General features: G+C 37.9%; 1 protein-coding gene across 4 annotated transcripts; it reads right to left on the bottom strand.

Annotated features, from left to right (window-relative positions):
- Positions 1-2064: 2064 nt before the first annotated feature.
- Positions 2065-23730, bottom strand: slc7a14a (solute carrier family 7 member 14a). 4 transcript variants are annotated; one of them, XM_043218259.1, is made up of 9 exons: positions 23014-23730; positions 20467-20598; positions 13743-14227; positions 10972-11208; positions 9001-9218; positions 8741-8887; positions 7223-7431; positions 5347-6224; positions 2065-5022 (listed from the first exon to the last, which is right to left on the bottom strand). In XM_043218259.1, the coding sequence occupies exons 3-9, from the start codon at positions 14044-14046 to the stop codon at positions 4643-4645; spliced, it is 2373 nt and encodes a 790-aa protein (XP_043074194.1). In that variant the 5' UTR covers positions 14047-14227; positions 20467-20598; positions 23014-23730; the 3' UTR covers positions 2065-4642. The 4 variants fall into 4 exon arrangements, with proteins under 4 accessions (XP_043074194.1, XP_043074212.1, XP_043074203.1 ...); XM_043218277.1 differs by having other exon boundaries at positions 23188-23730; XM_043218268.1 differs by lacking the exon at positions 20467-20598.
- Positions 23731-24329: the final 599 nt, after the last annotated feature.

The following is a 24329-nucleotide window of genomic DNA, read 5'->3' as shown; positions in this document are numbered from 1 at the left end:
TCTGGTTGGGGTCCTTGCGATGAATGCTTCCTGTTACACATGGAGGATATTAACAGCTGAACGTTTTTATACATTGTGTAAAAAAGAAAACAGCAAATTTAATTCTTACAGCATGATTTATCTGTGCAGGGTGGTGTTTAGATGTCAAATATTGCTTTTCGCAGTCTTTGGTTAGAGGTAGTTTGGGGTGAAGAAAATTCAGTGAGAAAATTGTAATGGAAATCTACAGTTTTTTCTTTTCCAGATATGGCTGCAAATATCAACTTAAAAGAAGCAGGGGAAACAGAAAAAGCAGGGATAGCCTTCAATAAAGAGAAGTTGTTTAGCACTTTTTTTAAAGGGTCATGAAACACTAAATAGTTTAACAAATACTGTGTGTTGCAGATAATAACATGGTACTTCATTTGAACAGTAAAGTAGATCATTTAAGAATTTATGATCTATTTAGTATTTGATGTCACGAACAAATAAGTCCCCTGCCTAAACGTGTCTGCCCAGTGATTGCATTGGATGAAGCCTTTCAATGTGTGCCTGATTAGAAAACCTACACACTTGGCTCATGCTATCTTAATTATGTTAATGTGACTCTAATCATCTTTACATTTTACATTATAATTTCACAAAGCTGTAAAGTGTGAAATATTCCTCATTCTTTAACTGCACAGCACACTAGCTTAGCATACCACTAGCCAGTTAGCCTGCTAGTTTAATGCAGCTATCATCTTTAAGAATTTAAGAACATGCAAATAATAAAATGTAACAATTAAAGATGTATTGTACAATAAATCAGGCTACAGTAGTGAACCGAGAGCATAAAAGACTAGTGAAGCCATTTTTTAGAGAGAACCAGCTATTCATCTTGAGTCAGAATCAACAGGATATTTTTTTGCATACTAATGTCTTTGTCAGGTATCTCTTTCTACGTCCACTTCTGTGTAAGTTTCAAAAGTTCTGAAAACTGATTCATGGTGGGTTTCATGACCCTTTAATGCTCTTTGCATAATTTTAGAAAGGGTATATCAGCATTTGTACAAACATAGGTCAACTTCATTCACTAATAAAAGTGCTTTAGGGGTCAACATCTTGCAAGAGAATATTCATATTCTAATGTAAATATACAGCAACCATGACTCACTAAATTTAGCTTCACTGGTTTTCCTTGGAAAACTGATAGTAGCTTATAAATTACAAAACTGTGTATTGATACTTAATACTCCAGTAAAAAAAAAATCTCACAGTATGAGACTAACCTTGAACTGACCAGAAAAATAAGCAGTTTCCAGAATGTTCTGAAAACACAGGCTTCTTACAGGAAATCACTGATACTTTGAGCAGTGAGTTAATATCACCTTTTGCATAAGGATTAGGATGTGCTAGTATTAAAGCAACTAATACGTTTGCATAAGCATAAAAGTGCAGAATATTTACACGTTTTTAAGCATTTAAGGAAATATTTAGCGTCTACCACACACCATCAAAGCATTTACCGTCATCCTCACATCCAGGATTAGCACCAGGATATTTTGCATCAGAAAAAGGGGAGGCTTCCCCCCAAAACAGATGACGTACAATATAAGGACATCACATTTAAGTCTGACTCAGGCTGATGACAGATGACACAAATGACGTCCTATGAGTGCCTCATAGGAATAACACTTATGAAGACCCTCCCACAAAAGGAGCGTGCTTCAGGTTGTGTCGATGTCTGCGCCATACAGACAGACAGTGTCTGAACTGTATGAATTGAACATAACAACATGCTTTGAGATCTCCAAACCATATTGTACTACATCGACCACCATTGCGGCAATGATAATGGAACAGTACGTCTCGATCTGTTCAACTCATTCCTCTGCATAGCCAGCGGCGGCCCTCCCAGTATGACCATGTTTGTTTTGTGCTCAGGTACGACCCTCGGATCGCTGTTATTCTAGGCTCGGCGCTCCACCCCACAGGAAACCGAGCGGGCTTACACAAGCCACCCATGTGAGGATATTTGTTACCTCTGATTTCGGGTTGTGTGAGACCGCCTTAAAGCGAAAGGAAAACCAAGAGTCATTCTTATCTGATCTGCAATAAATGACTTTCATTGTTGCATGGAAGCAATATTAACATCTCATTACACAGTGCAACGGGAGAGCAAAACCACAAGTAGAAGAAACAATAAATAGATTCTTTAAAAAAATCATTGAAACCAGAATACATCCACTTCATACCAAAATATACAGCAGAAACAAAGATCAGATTTGCAAGGGAAGCCAATCTCCACATTTCCTGAACAAATACCGAACAAACTATGATAGCAGGAAAGATAGTTTACGAAGTACAAACACTGTACCTTTTCTCAGAGACAAATAACAAATAGTAGCTGACTTTAAAAGCAATAGTGGAAACATTTTTTTCTTTTTACAGACAGATTTTTAATAAAATATTTCTGTACGTAGGTTTTTAATCTTATTTAAAGGGAAAGTTATGAAAATTCTGTCATTATTTACTCAAAAACATGACTTCTGGTGAACTCAAAACAGCATCATTGAATACCGTTGTACAGACAAGAAAAAGATTTTCGAATATCTTTGATTTGAGGTGAGTAAATGCTGACAGAACATTCATTTTGGGCTGAACTATCCCTTTAAAAACTTGCCCTCTTTAAGTCTATTCTTATGTGCTAATATTTATTTAAATCAAAACTATGAAATCAAAATCCAAACGTCTCCAGTTACGGTTTTAGAAATAGCTCATTAAAAATATATGCTTTCACCACTTTTCTTTAGAAGTTCTTCTGAACCCACAAAACACCACCGGCGGTGGCTACGCTACCCAGCGGAGAACCTGAAGGTATGAAATGCCTGTAAAAAAATACTTCTCTTCGATATCGCACATCTCCACACTGTTATATGGTGTTCTACTCTACGGAAGTAAAATGGTGTCTTTTGTCGGATACAGTAAACAAAGGTTGCAGACTTTGGCTTGCTTTGTAAACAGAGGCCACTTGGGTTAGGAGGGTTTCGAGGGGTGTACGGTGGGCAGGCTGCTACCCTCGTCTCTCAGAATGCTACATTTGAGAGTTACATCAAGTCTTTCAACGGTCACCACACATGCAAATACTCACAAACATAGTTTTACTCCGGGCCCGTTTGTTCTGAACATGCTACACATTCAGCAAAATGCCACGGCAAAGACAAAGAATCACATCATAGACCAGATGCAAGGAACAAAACCAACCCAGGCCCCAAAATGAAACTCTATAGAGCCAGTTTGCAAATCATTTATGGTAACGCGATGTTTGGTTTTTTATCATTTCAACATATTTGAGGGACATACATTTAAGCAGTATGGTATGATGTGCTCACTGCATGTTGAACACATGTGGCCTTCCAAATTTATAGATTTGAGGCCTGGCTTGGTTGTTTTTGTTGTTTTTTTTTTTTTGCCTATTTCGGCTGGCAGAGCTGTAGCACAGATAGAGTTAGACTGGACAGATCAATCGAACGCCACGTGAATTATGGGGGAAGAGCAGAAGAGCACAGCCAGATAAAGAATTCACAACACGCTCCCCACCACATGCAAATTTCACTCCCTCTGTTTTCCTACACCTTTTTTTTTTTTTATCGGACACACTGACCAGCCGAGAGACACAAATCGTACTGTGGTCACACCGTCAGTATTTACACAGAGCTGCCTGCTTGCAAGGATGAAGTGGAGTCACTGCCACATAGGATGGATGGATGGATGGTCGATGGTGACACAGGACGGCTGACAGGCACCATCACCAGGAAAACAAACCCATGGATATGACAGCATCAACAGAAATGACAAACAAACACGCATGGACATCTTGATGGTCAAATTTAAACCACACACTGACAGATGAAGGCACTATTGCAAGCAAAGTCCAATTACTATTTGTGACAACCTACAGTCCAAACCTCACTTGGGCTAGATGTTAGAGCGGAAGAGAACAAGGCCTTTGATTCAACTGGGTCACTCATAACTTGTCAGCAATTATGGCTATCTTCTATCTTTGCTTCTCGAAACAAACTTTTTGTATGCAGTATTGAAACAGCTGCTTACTGAATAACAAAAGTGTGCAAATCGCTTTAAGTGTTTTAGAGGCTTCACATGTTTTCTGGTTTGATATCAACCCCACCTAATGCTGGGGTTAATAGACTACAGGAAGTGACCTGTGAACGGACATCCTCCTGACAGCTGAAAGACGCTAATATCGGGAACGGCTGTGGGAGTGTGATAACTAACAGGACAGTAATAAACTACGCACCGGGGTAATAAATTCCATGCTAGTTACTGTAATTTGAGTTAGGGGGACTTTCAAGTGAAAGACAATAGATTAGATATTTAAGTGCTGAAGAGTTTGATAACATGATTAAGTGAGAATTAGGGATCAAACTGTTAAAATTGATTTTAAAAAAGAAGGAATATTTGGGCTGTTTAAGTTCTGTGTGGTCAAAAAAAGCCTTCTAAAAGTTAAATCCCATTTTATGCATTCTCGTTAATCTATTAGAAGTGAAAAAGGGCTGCAAATGAAGGAATAAAAATAAAATACAAACTCATTGCAGAGTATTAACAACCTAGCCCAAGGGTTCTGCAGTTGTTGGCAGGCGAGTACATTCGGATTACATTCTCATTCCAAGGGATCGTCCAAATCGTCATCGACCACCAGCGCCTCAAAGCCCGGACTGGGTTTGCTGGCTTTGCTTTTGGCCCTGCTGTGTGAGGAGGAAGAGGAGGTCCTGTGGTTGTCCACCCTGTCCAGGCCATCAGACTGAGGCTCGCTCTGTTCCTGCTGTCGTTGCTGTTTCTGGTGCCCACCTTTGCCCTCATGGGAGCCCCAGCTTTGGTACGGCCCTCCTTCTCCAGAAGGGTACAGATCGTCATCCACTGCGAAGTTGTCATCCACACCCATGTCGTAGCGCTGGTATGTGCTGGCGTGGGCCTCCTCCTCGCGTGCCGTGATCTCCAGGGTGCTGTTCCACATGCCGTAGCCGAAGTAGATCAAAACACCTGCAGAGACGAGCACACAGAGACAACACAAACATTGCACACATGCATAAGCTACTGCACAAATGTTACTGATGAGTGTTTTCTCCCACTCATCAAAGGTTTATCTCAGTCATATATAGCAATTGAGTAATAGTGGAAGTATTAGTCTGCTTATGTATGAGAGAGGAGACCGTTAGAGATTAGTGGTGACTGATAGTGTCTAGCGGTTACAGAGAGTTGGAACATGTGGGTCATTCCTGTTTTGACCTCTACTGTAATTTAATGTAATTTAAGGAAGTATTTGTCTGTTTAAACCTGTCTATTTAAAATAATCCTGAAACTCACCCACAAAGCACCACACACCAAAACGGATCCATGTGATGGTGGAGAGCTTGAGCATGAGGTAAACGTTTACCAGCATGGCCGAGGCCGGGACGAAGGGAACGCAGGGAGCCATGTAGGGCAGGCGCTTGGGGTTCTCCGGCTGCTGAATGATGATGAAGATCAGGAGCGTGATGACCAGCATCAGCAGCACCAACAGCAACACGGCCCACCACTGACCATCAGCGATCTGACCCGACCCGAAGATGATGAGGGAGCAGAAGCAGAAGATGAGGATGAAGAGCAGAATGACACAGCGGGTGACGATACGACCAGTGGCCATGGTGGGCCGGTCCATCTTGCCCGGCAGGCCGAGTCGAATGCGCATGGTGTAATAGCGAGGCCCTAGCAGCTTCTTCAGCTTCAGCAGGTACACGCTATCTGTCTCGTCTGACTCAATGCCGGAGGACATGTCCACTGTGCCATAGTTGGGGTGACTGGCGGTGTAGGTGGACTTGTCAGGTTTACCGATCAGCATCTCATTGTCTCCTAAAGACGGCAAGTTCTTGGCTCCGCAAGTGTTTGTTGGAGCTCCTCCGTAATCTTCACCCTCGCTGACCGGAGAACAGGCTTCCTTCTCACACTCGGCCAAAACTCCCTCTTTACGCTTTGCGTTCTGCTCAGAGAGGAAGTTGACGAATCCGTGAATGTCTCCTTCAGGCTGGTAACGCAGCAGTAGTACACAAACTGACACCAGCGTGTAGGCTAGCAGAGTGCCAATGGACATCATCTCGATCAGGTCCCTCAGACTGACGAGCAAGGCCAAGAGAGCAGAGAGGAAGCCAGACACCACACAGGCCACTGCAGGAGTCTCTGTGTATGTGCTCACATGGGCCAGGAACCTACAAACACACAGATAAAACCTTCAGTCCTCCATTCACAAAGAGCAGTACTATGGAGGTGAAGTGAGAGTGCTGATCTTTTTACTGGACAATTTCAAAAGGTACAAATATGTACCAATTAGGTACTATTATTACATTTTAGGTACTAACACAGTATGTACCTTTAGAGGAAAATAAAGTGCAAAGGTGTACTGCACTAATAAAAACTTCAGTACCTTTTTTTCCTGTGTGTATCGACTACTCAACCCTCAATCAGTGATTGAAATAAAAAGTGTTTTAACTTCAGAAAAAAATGCATCTATACATCTATATATCTATATATATATATATATATATATATATATAGCACTGAAAAAAACATGTACATGTTTCTTGAGCACCAAATCACCATATTTATATCACCATGGAAGTTCATGATACTTAAGTAATGACAAATTAGTTTTGCCATCGTAAGAATTACATTATTATTACATACCAGTTATTTTAAATCAAAATAATATAATACAATTATTAGTTTTACTATTAATAACAATTTTTATTGTATTTGTTTAAATACTGGCAGTGTTTTATTCATAGTTTTATTTTTGGTCACTAAAAAAATATAGATCCTCGCCATTAAATTTGAGAAAATCATAGAAGTGTGAATGCATTTTGAGATGCTTCGAGAAGGTGTTACTACCAGGTGTAAATGGCGATCCATCTTGTCTGACCACCTGTGACAGGCGCACTGATGTAAATACCAGGTGTAAACAGGATGAATCATCCAAACATTCATTTTATCAAAGAAGTCTTACAACATACCCATTATTCTGGCTTTGATTTAAAATGTCAGGGCTCTGAGTAGCATTTCTTTTCAGACTGCGTGATGACAGGAGCTTGCTTCTCCAGCAGAGAATGATATTTAAATGCCATTTTAATCATTCGCAACATATAATAGAGACAGAAGGATCACATAGCATCACAGACCATTACTTAACTCCGCTTTTTTCTTTTATTACCTGAAGAGCAAACCATCTCCAGCCATGGCATAGATGACTCTCGGCAATGGGAAGAGAGAGCCCAACAGACTGACTGTCAGTCCTGCAATGGAGCCGATGGCCACTATATATTTGGCAGTTTGAAAGCCATGTAAAGAAAACATCTCCATCAGTGGAGCATCCGTGTCAATGTCAGTGTAGGGGACCATCAGAGTAAGGATCACACTCACCTGTGAGAAAGACAGAAAGATTGAATGATTCAGTGACCTGACAAACGTAAGATTTCAAATGTTGAGAATCTTTGGAAGAATGTAAAGCAGTGTGAACTACTAGACCAATAGAGGACTACCACAATTTATTTAAATGTTTATGAACACAAGACAGGAAAGATCAAGCTGTTTTTGTGACATAGTTTTTTTGTTTGTTTGTTTTTTACTTTGATTGGTAGAAAGCACTGAGTTCTGAAAGCTGCAGTCTATTTACTTAGTACAATAAACTTTTTTATATCAAAAGATCAATGACCCTTTCTTTCCACGTGACCCATTTAATAAATCCAAGAAAATGCTATTTTTATCTGTAACACAAGGACACACTTATGCACACAAACATACAGACAAAGAAATGAAATGCCTGGCTAAAATTAGCCTCTACGACAACAAAATGAGATATGGAACCCTAATTAACAAGTTTGCTCCTCATCAGACAGTCCTGGAGGCGTGAAAATGAAGAGCAATTTTAGTAAATGCAATTTCATTCCTGCTAAAACCAAAACCACGTGAGAAAAACAGGAGAGAGTGGAAAAAATAAAAAGATAGTTTAGAGGGAAACCAAGAAAATAGAAATGTAATATATGGAATATATTGTTCTGAGATGCAGAAAAGATGTCTGTTGGTGAATTAACACCCAGTGCGTTACTATGACAACCTCCTACAGACAGATAGCAGCGAGAGCTTTAATAAATTCAGACATGCTGCATGAAGAGAATAATCAATGACTGTCCATAAACACAAAGAAATTAACAAAGAAAAGTCATGCCACTGCACATTATCTTTTTAAATAAAAGATAGAGAGATAAATAAAAGATAGTCGAGGTAACAACAGACAAAAATGGGTTAAACTTCATATCAGGTGGCCTTAACTACTACGTACTTACAACAAAAAAATCATATTGTATTGCGAAACACTTTTGCTGCTATTGATGTGGGATACAGGTAAGATCAGCGATAGGTTTGGTGGTATGGGTAGATTTAATGGTGGGTTAATGTGTAAGGGATGGGTAATCAGTGTACTTATAAATTCAAGTACAGAAAGTATGGATGTAATTACATATAGTTAATTACATTTATGTGCACAATAAGTGCATTGTATTAAATTAATTAAGACCACCTAATATAAAGTGGAACCAAAAAATATCTTACCTGACCCAAATTAAATGTATCGTCACCAATAGTTTTAACTGGAAATTCAAAATGGCAACATACAGAATTGTCTCAAACTTCATATACGGAGAAAATAACTTTAGAGATGGTATATACTCACAGAGACGTAAGCAGTGAGACAGGTGACCAGAGAGGCAGTGATGGCGTAGGGGATGGATGTGTTGGGACTCTTGGCTTCCTCTCCGGTGGTGGCTATGATGTCAAACCCAATAAAGGCATAAAAGCAAGTGGCTGCACCCTGCATGACCTGTTTGGCAGAGCGGTTTATTACAGTTACAAGACAATGCAATTTCCTCCTCAGTGTTTATGCTGAGAGGCACTAACTGTGCTAATGGATTGAACTTCAATAATTGATCTTACCCCTGACCAGCCATAAGGCAGGAACCGCCCCTCATCCCAGTTGCTGCCACTGACGAAGAACAGGCCTGCGATCATTATGAACACCCACACCACCAGATTGATGACATTCAGCACGTTGTTGAACCCGACAGAATTCTTCACGCCTAGGGCAACTATTACTGTGACCAGGATGACTATGACCAGGGCCAGGATGTCCGGATACGCCTGCTCTCCTTTACCTGCGAGACAATGAAGGAAGAACTTACAATGCATTACACGGTTAAGTCAGTTCTGATGATAAGATATGGTCTGAAAGTTTAAATAAACTTAAAAAGCATTGGATTGTTAAGTTTATTTAGACTTCATTCTTTTCTAACCTATGCAGTTGATAACATAGATAGATAGATAGATAGATAGATAGATAGATAGATAGATAGATAGATAGATAGATGTCTCTGAGATGACAGTACTGAATTTGGACAGCTGTTTTCACATCTTGACCACAGACAGTCCTCATACGACCCCTCAGTGTCATCATGAATAAACCATGCATTTCTAAAAATACACAGAATACTAACCAGGTCTTAAGCGTAAATGACTATGAAGCGTATCGTGACTGCTACATGTGTGCAGAGAGACACACAGATGGAGGGATACTTGATTCTCAGAGGAAAGGATTGGAAAAGTAAGAGATTTTGCAACAGCTGCTGGCTGAGTAAGATTGTGTATTTTGGCATGATATGCCATGTTTTGTCAGACACAATAGTGTATATGTAATATCTGTCTGCAAACCAAACACGCCATGCAAGAAGCAAATGTTGTCTTACTTTCTAGTGTAACCATTATCAATAATTCATTCCTTCACCTGAGAACTTTTCGAAGATCTATGAGGTTTTGATGCCAAGAACACCAAAATATGGCAGTGCCCTTGTTAGGGGCCTTCTCCTAAAATCTAAAGACAGCTATACACACTGATGTGAGAGAAATGTGTGATAATCTAAAATATAATAAATAATTGTTATTGCTTCACTGAAACCTAAAAAATACTTTTTCACCACTATTATTCATTTATTCATGTGTGAAACGTTTGAAAAGATGATTGCATAACCGACTGCGCAATCAGCATTCAAGAAACATGTAAGCATTTTTCACATGAATATTAAGAAAAAAAAGAATGTCAAGATCCAAAATTTGCTTTAGATCATAACTGCTTTAAAAAAATATTTCTGTAAAGCAAATGCCTAACCTAAGAAAGTGTTTATTTCTCCTCTTCAGAAATGTAAGTGGAGCAGCTGTTTCACAGTTCAAAGCTGGAAGGGAGGTTGCTCTGTTTTTTAACAAGCTTACCTCACATTGTCACCAGACTATTGACTGTTAAAGTTAGAGGTGCCTTTACTTTTCTGCAGCACCATTAACTCCAGTCTATTGATAAATTAAGCTTACTGTAACTTGTGTTATAATAGCTGAGTGAGTGTGTTGGTATGTATGTGTCAAGGTTACTAGTGTGTCACTTTCAAATTATTTCTTTGAAAACCGCAACACTCAGTGACATAAACTCAATCGTTTAACTGAACTGGAAAACACAATGGATTTAATAATAATAAGGGACTGCCAAGTATGTTATTGTGAAATAAAAGAGGCTTCTTTTTGCAGTATTTAAAGAAACGTTCACCTAAAAATGAAAATTTGCTGAAATCTTACGAACCCACTGTATGAACGGAGAGATTTATTAGAGAGATTTCAGATTTGGAGAGAACTATCTGTGAATGAGTTGCTCCTCTGCATATTCATAATAACATATGATCATGTGGATAACAGCTGTTTAGGCTATCATTCTGACGGCACCCATTCACTGCAGGGCATCCATCAGTGAGCAAGTGATGTAATGCTATATTCCTCCTAATCCATTCTGATTTTTGGGTAAACTACCCCGGTCTCGGAATTTGATGATTATGTTTCAAGCAGAAATTCATAAAAATGAATGCAACTCACCCAAGCCGTTGAGCGTTCCTATGTGCTGGATCATGAAGCCGCTGATACTGTGATTGGCCAGCGAGTCAAACATACTGCTGAGTGCACTGGCACCTGCTGCTGTACCAATCAGGTACTCCAAAATCAGATTCCAGCCAATGAAAAAAGCCACAAATTCTCCCACTGTCACATAGCTGTAAGTGTAGGCCGATCCTGTGGTTTTAGGCACACGCACACCAAATTCAGCGTAGCACACCCCTGAGGAGAGATGGAAACGGATACTGTAACACCTGCACTCCTGGAGGTTATCAAGCATGCAACTCTCTAACCGGTTGCTGAGATGGAATGATTGATTGTATTTTTTTCTGGAGTGCCAGATCAATTCTTAAATGTCAAACTCGTAGAATCCCAGTGGACCAGATAACTGGAGGAAAATCCCTCTTTACACACCGAATCCCTGTAAACCCCACTTCTGTGGAAAAGATAAGGATTATCTGTTCCTACATTCATTTCAAGGTGTGCTCTCTGACATCAGTCCTATAAGGCAGTACATATTATTTAAGCTGATGTAATGTGATGTATTTTGGAGTAAAACTTGAATTTATCAGATTTAATTAAAGTTCACTTAAAAATGCGGTTATGGATTTTGATGTTTGTCTATCACAGAGAAACCAGGAAACATGCATTAGAAAATTTCTGTAAACAGGGATAATTTTAATTTAATTTTGAATTAAAATGATATTGTGTCAATTCTTAAGACAAGGAGATGGTGAATAGATTTTATGATTTTTATGTGATGTGCATTTATGTCTTTTTTTTTTAAATTGGCATTTCTATTATGCAAGGATGGACAATTTATATACATTTATATAACATTTCTAATAATTCAACATTTACATTGGCCTCCACTAATATTGGCACCATTGGCAAATATGAACAAAAGCGGCTGTGAAAATAAATCTGCAATGTTAACCTTTTTGATCTTTCGTTAAAAATATTCACAAATTTCTAACCTTGTCAGGGTGTGTTTTAGAGAGAAGGAGCACTCAATGAGAATATAAAGTTGACGATTTTAATCATGCACACATAAAATAATAATACCTTGGGCAGGTAGCCATACATGCAGATAAACTAAACCACAATAAACATCGACGAGATCGGACAAACAGAACTGAAACCACAGGACTTAAATACACAACATAAATACTTCATAAACGAGACACAGCTGAACACGATAACACATTAACTAAAAGTAGGTCACACAGGGAACATGGCACACGACAAAAACAACAACACAGAGTCCACGTGTGTGACAAATCTATCATTGAAATAAAACAATTAAAAGTGGGGAAAATTTCATTGTAAAATAAATGTTTTTTTCTCGTTCATGTTTTCCACAATTAACACCCAATTATTGCATTGTCCTTTTCCCAAGGTAACAGCTATACGTTTTCTCCTATAATGCCTGGATGGCTGGACAATTACATGCTCCTAGTGTGCTAGAAAATGTAAATATGAATGGGAATTTACTTCAGAGATAAGAATTTGTGTTCATGTATTGGATAAAAACATTTATTTCTATACTCTCCATTTCAATTATTTTATTTTACTTAAGTAAATTTAAGGTTAGAATTTATGTGAATTTTTTGAATGAAAGATCAATGATGCAGATTTATTTTCATAGCCTTTGAACATATTTACCAATGGTGCCAGTATTAGTGGGGGAAACTGTAAATTTTAAATAAATGACAATCATCAAAGAACCAAGTATTGTAATTTACAACAAACATTTTAAGCAGTACTGTTTCACAATATTACTGTTTCAATGCATTTTTGATCAAATGAATGGTGATACATTTTTTTTTTAACCATTAAATTTTTTTAAGGAAAATTATAGTAGTTCTAAACCTGTATGAATTTCTTTGTTCTGCCTAACATAAAGGAAGATATTTTGAAAAAAGTGTAACCAGGCAGTTTTGGGTCACCATTGGCTTCCATGGTATTATTTTCCTACTGTACAAAGCAGTACTGACCAAAAACAGCCTGATTACTTTTTTTCTTCAAAATATCTTTTGGCTGAACAAATAAATTCAGTTTGGGGGAGCAAGTGAAGACAGAATTTTGTGTTTTTGGGTGATCTATTCCTGTAAAAATTTTTTTTCTTGGAATTACTCCTGGAATTTACTTGGAATTCATTTTAATTTAGAGCTTGATTTTTGTGAACATTTTAAAAAAAGATAAAAAGCAAAACATTTTTTGATTAAAAGTTTTACTAAAAGATTTAATAATTACCAAATGTGCCAATATTACTGTAGGACACTATATCTAAAAGCTACATGGAATGATAAATACAAGTGCTGTCTGAAATCTGTTTCTCTTTCCATGAGTGGAAAGGTCAACTGCATACAGGAAAAAATATCCCTTTCATTTTTCCCTCCTTTTCATTTTTGGGTTCTTTATGTTTGAATCCACAGGGAAAACTAAATGGATTTTCTCTCTAACTCTATTTTGGGTGCTGCCTGCTGTGCACAGCTTCAACCTGTAAACCTAATGAGCCAGTTCAGCGTGCGTCATCACGACACGTCAGGAGGCATAAAGATATACATGTGTTCACTCAGCTAAAGCCTGACTCAGGATCAGTGAAAAAACGCCGCTAGCCACAACACAATGACACTACCGAGGCGGTGCTTCACTGGGGGCAGGTTTACATGAAGATGACGGACCTCTTTACTCTGTGTTTTTCTCTTTTGTGTCTGACTGACTGGAACAGGAAGTGGGGGGGGTGCTCTCACCTGACAGGATGGAGGCCACAGCAGCGATGATGAAAGACACAATGACCCCGGGCCCTGCCATTTCCTTAGCCACCAGTCCAGACACCACATACATGCCAGTGCCCACACAGCTTCCCACTCCCAAAGACACGAGGTCCACGGTGGAGAGAACGCGGGCAAGTTTAGTGCCGTGAGCTCCAGTGCCTCCCGTGCTCTCAAGCATGGACTCCACCGGCTTCGTGCGCAGGACGCGAGACTGGAAGGCAAACCAGTTGGCCCCCCATTGAACTCGCCGCGGGTCAAGTTTGGCAAAGAGCCCGCTCATCTTGTAGCCTGGTTATGGGGCAAAGGGCTGCAAGAAATGGAGCTGATACTTTGAGAAGATCTGAAGAAGCTTTGGGGTTTGGTCTCGTAGAATGGGAGGTCACACAGAAAGCAGCTGAGATGTTCAGTGTCCTTCAGAGGAGCATCATTACCACATGCTTCCACACGAAGGTGAAGCAACGCTGTGAACAAAATGAGACAACAGTGTGATCCATCATTATTCATGTTTTTCTAAAAACTACATGCATGCAAGGATAGGTGAAATTGAAAGAAAAGACATAAACATTAAATACTGCTTTTATTTACATCACAAATTAATTAACAGAGTTTCCACAAATTAACACTGATAATAATAATAAGAAAATTTTTAAGAAGGATTAAATTTATTTCAGAAGAATCATGTAAAGAATGGGACACTGTCTAGAGCCATGTTGTATATACACATGTACACACATGTTATTTTTAAATGTAATAATATTTCACAATACTACCAGTTTATTGGTGAGTATGTTTTTTTGAAACATTTAAAAATATTACCACCCCTAAACTTTTGAAAGGTAAAGTACATTTATAATAGATAAAAAATATTTTTAATAATACAATTTTTTAATAATAAAACATAGTCATAATATCATACCTGATAAAGTATAATATCATATATTTTCTTAAATAATAACAGTACAATTTTATGATACCGATTCATATTAATATAATCTTTTTCACAGTAGCAGTGAAATAATTATTATAATTCCTCTAAAATATTTTTTTTCCTTTTTATTTCCAATACCATTCATTATCATTCTGTGATTTTTCCCAAAAAGTCACTTTAAGAAGCAAATCGAAGGCTTTGACTAAAACTAAAACGTTTCTGTTGTAGCAAAAGCCTCTTCATGCTAACCTTGAGGTGCTGTATTCACTAGATTTACATTTACCCACCTGATTAAATACTAATGCAGGCAAGAAGCCCTTTTTATCCATCACTGATCCTCATGAAAGAAAGGCCTGTTAGCTTTGTCTAATACATGAATGAATGCTTTGCACAACGTCAAACATGTAAACACGTATTTTGCTGCCATTGCAGGTCACAAAAAAAACAGATAAGAACTTGTCATGGATGGATCTGGCTGACAAAATGAGACTTTCATCAGACATATCATCAAATAGATCATCTATATGCTAATAATATGTTGCATTCAATTCAACACAGCTTTTAGATTTGGAAACAGAACGGAAACTGTTTATGCCATCTTCTTCCATCATTCATTATAACATTCGTTATAAACACACTGTTGTGATGTAGAGCTATAGTGAAGTTTCATTAGTCCTTCATTTCCAGTCCACCTGACGAATCAGTTCAGAAATCTCAATAAAGTGCCCTTATTTTGAAAATGACCTTTTATGCGGTGTGTGACACAGCTCTAAGTGAATGAAAACATCCCGCAAAGTTTAAATCTGAAAGCACACCATGTATAAAATTATTGTACTTAACAGAAATAAACATTAGCATATTACCCACCCACTTGTTGGTCTGAATAAAAATGCAAATTCATTCTTTGCCACTAGGCGTTGCTTTAGTAGTGTACAAATAGCTGTTTCCATTGCAATTTTATCAGGCATTGCGGGCATGATCAAATGAAAATGAGACCAATATCAGACCAGTCACCGCAGATCATGCAAAGATGGGTTTGAAAAAAAAAATTAATCGCTTGAACGTCGTTAAACAAATAAGGTAAAAAATAAATGCATATTATAAGACAACAAAGGTGTTTTCTTGACCTTGCTTGTATGTCAACCTGTTGTTGGGGACCAAAACCAAAATACGAATCTTTCATTACCCATAAATATTTAAAAAATAACCTTCAGTAGGTGGCATTAAAAGCAATGTTCTTTTTGTAAGAGTTTGCAGATTTGATATCTTTGAGGGCCTCTTGATAGGAAAGAGCTGAAGATAACATCAAGACCCATGTTGAACACCAATAAAATGTGCTGATGAGTCCTGGTGTGCAGCCAAATAGGAACAGATGAAGAACTAAACCCAGCCTGTTCGTTCCAGCTCTAAACGGTTTTATTTCCTATCTGACATTCTTTCTCCTCTGATCTTTTCTCTCTCAAACCTGTTTCATTCCACCAACTCCATTTTTTTACACCTCATTTTATAGTCCTTTCCTCTTTTCTTTCACCACTAGCCCAGTTCCTTCCCTTTTAACTCATCAATCCTGTCACTTTGAAGGCTTTTGATGGCTTCTCCCAGCTGCAACGATACTCTCTCTCCTTCATCCCATGTCTAACTGTCTGCAGAATGACTGTAACAGATCGCAGTGAAGTCTGTCCATCACAGTGACTAAAGCACATGGCTGCTGACCAAGATAATGATTTGCCTAGGTCTACAACCATACAGCAGCCACATGGAACATGACTGTCAGCTCTATTGCTATTAAATGACCTAATTGCATGATGATTTATATTGTGGTTTCCTCCCTTATAAGATGTTGTCCTCCCTGTTGGGATGCAAATGTAAAAGTAAACGCTATTTAAAAATTATATGCCATTTGACAGCAGTGTGCAGTATAAAGATACTGTATGAAGCGTACGTCACCCAGCATCATATCTGAACCTGTCATAGTCACATTACACTGATGTTGTTTGTCTCTTTAGGCTGCTAGCAGAGTATGTATTGCCACTGACCTTCTGATACATGTACATATAAATGGTGGCCTGAGGTTTAACACTGAGCACTGGTATAATTCAAAGTGACAAGATGAAACCATAAAGAACCAACATACACGGCTCTGCCTATATATAATACTTTCCACGTGCATTCTATGCAATGGACACACAACACAAAATATATTTGAGCAGGAAATCATAGTTATATTCAGTGTCAGTGGTTAACAACAGAAGCACACAGTTTTATTACAAAATAAAACGTAACTGGAATCTGTGATCTAATTTAACACATGAACACATGAAATTATGAAAGTATGAAATTACAACATGAAAATGTTAACAATTACAAATGTTGTGATCTGATTTGATTGATTTCTTCTTAATGCTGGATGCAGAAGAGGACACATGTTTATTTGATAACTGGTTCATTTGGGCTTATATATATGCTTAATTTTTTTTTCCAAAGGAACCTTCCCAACACTGTAACCAGTGTTCTGGTTGCCACTTGAACATATGGCCACTTTTTACATATAAAAATATGTACCCCTCTGCACTTTTTGTGCAACAAAGTTTTTACGTGCCTTACTGCACATTTCACCGCAGTTTCAAAGAGGAATGTCCACGGAGTGACTCTAAAACACCGGTTCAATACGTGCACGGAGGCATGTTTTTGGCACATTGCATTTTCATTGCATTGATATGGGTATGTATTGCAACAGCTCAGAATTCAAATATCCGGGGACTGTCGCTAAAAGCTAATGTTCTGTCATGTTAGAAATATGCCCTACATCAAATCCAACCCTAAACCTACCCAATAGTGTTAACAAATTCAAAACTGATATAAAAAGCCATTTTTTTGATGCAACCCTGCCATTTCAACTCAATTTACACAGATTTGAACCGGAACTCCTCGCCTCTCAAGAACATCTCCATACTCTGTGAGCTACCGAACAAACCTACTGTCTATGGAAAGACATAGATATGAAGCTGGATAAGTGTGATGCTTACATTTAAAAGCATCAGCTTTATTAATATTGTTCATAACACGATATTCTTAAAGCAACTGTGCAAAAAATAATCTTTATTAATCAAAACTCTGTAAATTTGTGTGAAAAGGAATAGAATATGTCAGAGTTTTACTGCCTCTAGTGTTCATTTCTTTTGGAAATTGCAGTGATAAGTACTTCTTGGTAAGTTTTTTCATGTCTTGCTAAAACCCAGGTACGTTCAAGCCATGAGGCCGGGTAGTAAAAATCATATGCGAGTTGGCTATGATAATCATGTTACAGTACAAGCTAATATACACGTGAAGCAAGTGTATTATTTTATTACAGAGCCAGAAAAAGCTAACCAATCAGGTGGAGCCCCAGGTGGATTTCAAGTTCACCTAAATCAGTCACGGCTATCATTTAGGAATCAGGATACAGTGTGATTGGTAAGAGAGCGAGGGAAAGCGTTTGGCCATCTGCAGGCAATGTGAGAAGAATTGATTTCCATTGTGAGATCATTGTGTGGGAAAAGAGAGTGGGCGTTTTTACAGCTTTAGTCAAGGAGGTCTGATTGATTGGACGGCTGCCAGTGTGCATGTAAACGACAGTATTCGTTACAAACCAGATATTCCTCATGTGAGGAATAAAACACACCATAGAATTGTTTGGCTTCACCGATCAAGCTGTACAACCTAACATATGATAAATGTTTCTGTTCGGCTTCTAACCGATACTGATTTATCTGATGGTATTTACAGCTACTTTTTATTCAAAAACAAATACGCCATCGCTACACCCTAAATAAAACTTTGAGACCTGGTCTATTCACATGCTGATAAAAAATTCAGGACATTTTTATTTAGCTCTAACACACTGTCACATGGTCCAGTCATAAGCAATACAACATTCGGTCTGTCACATGGTTAGACACATAGCTGCTTTAAACACTAATGCTCAAATTGCAGTCTCTTTTATCTTTTAGATATCGACTTTCATGACATCTATGAAACCATCAGCCCAATAATCATGACTTAATGCCGAAATAACCTTCAAACTTTAAAACTTTAAGTAAGCTGCCATGACATAACGACAGTGAGATCTGAACCCACGGCTCCAGATGAGAACCTGACACCTCAACTACTCACTTTCCATTCACACTACATAATTCTGCACTTTAATCACTCTTGCTAATTACAGGGTGAATTTACAAGTCAATTAAAACCTTCTCACTTGCATCATTTCACCTTGTGTAACACTGCCGCTATCTGCATTCAGAATGAGAAACCGAGATCTCTCACCCCACTATTATTCAGCTTTATACTTTAACCTGACAGTACAAGATACAGCAAAACGCAGCAGAGCTACGGCAGCAGCAGATGGTGAATAGAAATGGTAGTCAGAACTGCACTGCTCAAATTATGTAGAAGGTTTCAGATTGCATGTGTTTTTTTATTGTGGTGTCTAGCCAATATATACCTTGGCAGAAGAAAACACTAAGACTGTTCAACAGGCTGTCTTCAATGCTGTCTTTTTTATTGTTTTAAAATGCCAGGATTAGGATACGAGTCCTTGTTTGGAATTACAGACATATCTTAAATTTAATTATGCACATTCAGGTGGAAGAATGCATAATGTGTTGGAATATTTTACATTTATATAAAAAATTCAACACAAAATTTATTTACTGCAGCTTTGTTTGGAGTTTAGAATGAGGATCAGAAACTAATTTGATAATATAAATTCAAAAGCAATTCAAAAGCAATTCAAAAGCAAATTATCTAATTTGATAATATAAATTCAAAAGTTCAAAAGTTTGCCATTTTAAGATATTTGTAATACATTTTTATGCACACTTTTAAATACACTAAAATTGCTAAACAATTAAAAAATTCTTCAGAAAAACCTTTCAGAAAAATCATTTTAATATACTGATTCCATACACTTCTTCTTTATATATATTATTATTATTTTTTTAATATTTTATATTTATATATACATATATATATTTTTTGTTTTCTATTTCGACGCTGGACGGTTGTAAAAAGCATTTCACTGCATGTCGTACCATGTATTTATGTGTATGTGACAAATAAAATTTGAATTTGAATTTGAATTTAATTTGGTGTTCAATAAACACTTTAAAAATGTGTACTTTTTGGAGAAAAGTATTACTTTTTATTGAAAAAAATCTTACTGACCCAACACTCAGCATAGAGAATAGATAAATCGATAGATAGACAACCCACTTATGTAAAGCAATGCTTTGTTGAGTTTCGTCTTTTCTTTTCTCTTCTTTTTTTTTTTTTGCATAAATAAACATAAACAAGCTTCATCTAAAAATGTACCTGTCACCCCACCCAAAAGACTTTCTTCCACAACTCAGATCTTTCCTCAGGGCGGTATAGTTCAACTCCTCCCTTCTTCTAGCCTTCCCTGCTCCCCTCCTCCTTCTCCTCCTCCTCCTCCTCCTCCTCCAGGCCGCTGCACTGTTACATAAACTGGCTGCTGAGTGGAGTGAATCTGCCTGGCACGAACACTAACACCATTTCAGGCCATCGGATTTATTGCTCCCTCTCTTCCCTATTACAATTCACATCTCTAAGTAACAGGGCACAGTCAGAGCCAAAGTCAGACAAATATTTGACCACGGCACTCTAAAACTGCTGCTTTTGCAGCATGATGTTGCTAAACGTTTGACATGGGAACAATATGGTACTGAAGGAATAGTTCACCCATAAATGAAAATTTGCTGAAAAAGTACTCACCCTCGGGTCATCTAAGATGTAGATGAGTCTGTTTTACTGGAACAGATGGAGAAGCAATTTAGCATTACATCACTTGCTCACCAAAGCATCCTTTGCAGCGAATGGGTGACATCGGAAAGAGAGTCCAAACAGCTGATGAAAACATCAAAAACAATGCACAAGTAATCCACACAACTCCAGTTTTTTGTCTTGTAAAGCAAAAAGGCATGTTTGTAAGAATTAAACGCTTCATTAAGGTGTTTTAGCTTTAAACCACTGCAGTCCATAATCCATAACAACGCTTCGTCCAGTGAAACGGTCCATCCACTGTTGACCTCTCATATACACCAACCATACACCAACATATTTGTTTAGAAATACTTCTGTGTATTTGCTCGTAAAGGGTGCTTGATGTTTGCATATTTGACTTCTGATTCAGACAAGGTTTGTATTTTAAACAGTTAAAAGATTAATCATATCATTAAACACCTTAAAGACAGATTCATTTCTTATAATCACACAGCATTTCACTCATTCTGACGGCACCCATTCACTGCAGAAGATTCACTGATGAGCAGCTGATGTAAAGCTGAATTTCTACAAATCTGTTCCGATAAAGAAACGAACCCAACTACACCTCGGATGGTCTGAATATGTCAAGTTTTCCTTTAATTGATCAGATGTCTGTAATTAACAACAAACACTATTAAGGCAATGGTTGATATCTACAGTAGTAAAACCAATTAAATAAAAGCACTTTACGCTATAAACAATCCACTTTAAAGATCGCATTTTGGTCTTTGTAATGAAATAACGGGTATTTATCTATGTATAGAGCTCAGCTGTACACACTGAATTATGTCTCATGCTCACTATCATTAGCCATGCAGTGCTGCAGGTGGTCCTAATTGACAGAAAGCCTTTAATTGTATTACAGCATGTGCGCAAACAGTACCAGTGACATCACAATGGTGGTGGTAGCCTAATGGGAGCCTACACTAGTCTGGCTCATTGAGGAAAAAAGCAAGTCATGCCCATGAGTCAGAGCTGAAAAAACAAATTACAAGCATGTGACTTTTTAGAAGCCGAAGCACAAAAAAGCATTCACAAATGCAATGTTAAATAGCTCATGGTTAATTAAGTGTATGTTTTTTGTTTGTTTGTTTGTTTTTTGAGAGTCTTGTCCATTCAATTAAAAAATACAAAAAATTAATTTATTTAATGTAAAAAAAGGGACAGTTTGTGTTATTTTTTGTAAAACTGTAAAAAACTGTACAAATGACTTTTTGGAAGTACATTTCATAATATAAGGTAATATTAGGTTCCATGTTATGCAATAAAAAAGTTACCTAGAAGTCCCTGCTTGATGTACAACATTTGAATATCTTTTACTGAAAAAAAAAATCTTATGTTATCAGTTATGCTGTGTTTAATGTTACATTTTAGTAATAGTATTACATTAGTACTTGTAGCATTATTATTAACACGCTCAATATTACCATTATCTTCTGCCTTGTGCACAAGAATAAAATTAACACCATTCAGTATAATACAGTACATAAAAAACATGGTGGGTTGCAGTGTGATAAAAACATGAGCGCACAGCGCAGCCCGATAAATCAGAATAAATAAGCTCAATAAAAATCACGATCAATAAGACCCACAAATACATAAAGATTGATTATACAATAAAACAGCAGAGACCTCATAACCTAATACAAAGGGACGACGGGAATGACAATAATTTCCAATTCTATTTAACTGCTTAAAGACGGTTCACAAGCAGAACGACCAAAGATCAAACCACTTCTAAGGAGGTGGCAAACATCAATCCCTACACAACTAATTCCTACCAAAGAACAGAGAGATTGCATCTCTTTCGATCAAACAGTATAGAAGTCTCCTTGCCAACTATTTTTGCAAGAAGTAGTCTAATGTTACACTAAAAACAACTTGATATTGTACGTGCGTGTTTCAGCACCACGGTCAGCGCCGCTGTATTTTACACGCCCGATTATAAACAAAGCAGCATCCATGAGTAACTGCCATCATGTCATTGGAGATTAACCTCGTTTCACTGCCTAGAGCTCCGCTACAGACACACACACAGGCGGCGTAATCAAAAGAAACCCTTGCTTATCTAAAAGCCCCAGTCATTAATAATGTAGATACGCCTTTCTATTGCATAAAAAGCAATGTAGACGTTCACTTGATAGCGATCTCGCAACGCCCCTCCCGTAAACACAGCCAGCTGATACTACAAACAAAATGTTTCTTTTCGTCTCGTTCCGTTTCTTTTTCTTTTTTGATATCATGCAGTGGTTTAAATGCAATCAATGACGAGTCAACATCTGTTTCAAATAAAGTTCGTCGCAATAACGTATCGTCGTTATCCCAAGAGAGTTGCTCTCAAACACAGGCGAATTCAGTCGCCGCTAAATCCACGAATGATTTTCACGCGCTGATTCTTTGTGGCTGGAAACTGTAGAGAGTCCGTATATGACTCCGATTTGGGCTGAAAGAGTCTAGTGAGGTCTAAGGTGCATCCCGACCTAGGTCGACACTTACCTTCCAGGCTGCCGCTGTCCAGCTGTGCCGATGCTGATGTGCGGTGCTGCGGCTCACGGCAGCGCGACACGGTGGCGTAGTCCAAAGGCAGGTGGATAACAAGCAGGAGGCATTTCCGTTTGCCTACCGTATAATTCTCATCATAAACGCTACCAGTGATTTATCATAACTTACCGCAGCACTGAAGGCGAAAAAATCATCATTGTAGGGATTAAGGTCGTCGCAGGGAGGGATGCTTCACCGGTGCTGCAAAAAGGGACGCGCGCTCGTGTAGTAACGTAGGGGTTAAATTATTCAGACGCTGCTTCCACGTGATAAGCGAGCAAATTCATAATTTATTGTCGCCGTCCACGTCAACGACGTTATGATATCATTGCGTGAGAACATCGAGCCATCTTTTGCGACGGGCAAAATTAACGATCCGTCATCGTTCCGCCATCAGAAGCACGTTGGGAAGGAAACAGGAAGCGCGCTCGCTGCATCAAATGGAAAAATGCAAAATCCGGAAGATGAAAAGCGAGGGAGCTGTTGTATATGTTGTAAATCTACTCGAGTACATCCCCCCCACCCCCTCTTTTTTGTAAGGTATGCATTTAAAATGTAACATTTAATAATGACATTTACACATTTAAGTCGTGGAATCTGCAACTCATCCCTAAGTTAAATGCAAAGAGTGATGTTTATTACCACCTATCACTGTAAAAAATTAAATAAAATAGATTACTGTATACCGTATAAAGATGATATATATTTGATATCGTAATAAAGAGTGCAATACTTGCCATTTCTTTGTGATTATTTGCACAATTCACCAGAAGTTTTCGTAAAAAGGTTTGGTTTTTATTTATTTATTTAAATTTGTGTAATCTATTTCATTTTAATCCTGTATGATTTTATTTTAGCGATTTTTTATTTTTATTTTGTTTCATCCCATAAAATCTCAATTCATATTTAAATAATATATTTAGAAATGGTAAACACTTACAGAATATTATGCAACATAGAATAAATGTAAATGATAGAAACTATACCTTACAAATCATATAAGCTGCTACTGAAAGGGGAAAAAAAACTTTCTTCCTTAATGATGGTTAAATCTGAGTGTGCCTACTGTCCACATTACCTGTGTCTATTGTTTATTAAGTCCAATCTCTTAAAATCATCAAATTCAATTTGCATGCATGAGTCACGCAGCGTTACATCCTGAAAAATACTCAGTGGCTGGAGAACATTGTTCAGTAAAAGACACGTGTTTCCCCTGGAGCAGGATTTTAAACACATGGCCTCAGTTCAGTGTGATGGGTCACAGTTTCAGA

The sequence above is a fragment of the Puntigrus tetrazona genome, chromosome 2 (assembly GCF_018831695.1).
Source record: "Puntigrus tetrazona isolate hp1 chromosome 2, ASM1883169v1, whole genome shotgun sequence".
NCBI classification, from domain to species: Eukaryota; Metazoa; Chordata; class Actinopteri; order Cypriniformes; family Cyprinidae; genus Puntigrus; species Puntigrus tetrazona.
Note: the sequence above shows the minus strand (reverse complement) of the source record. Positions and strands in the feature narration are given on the sequence as shown.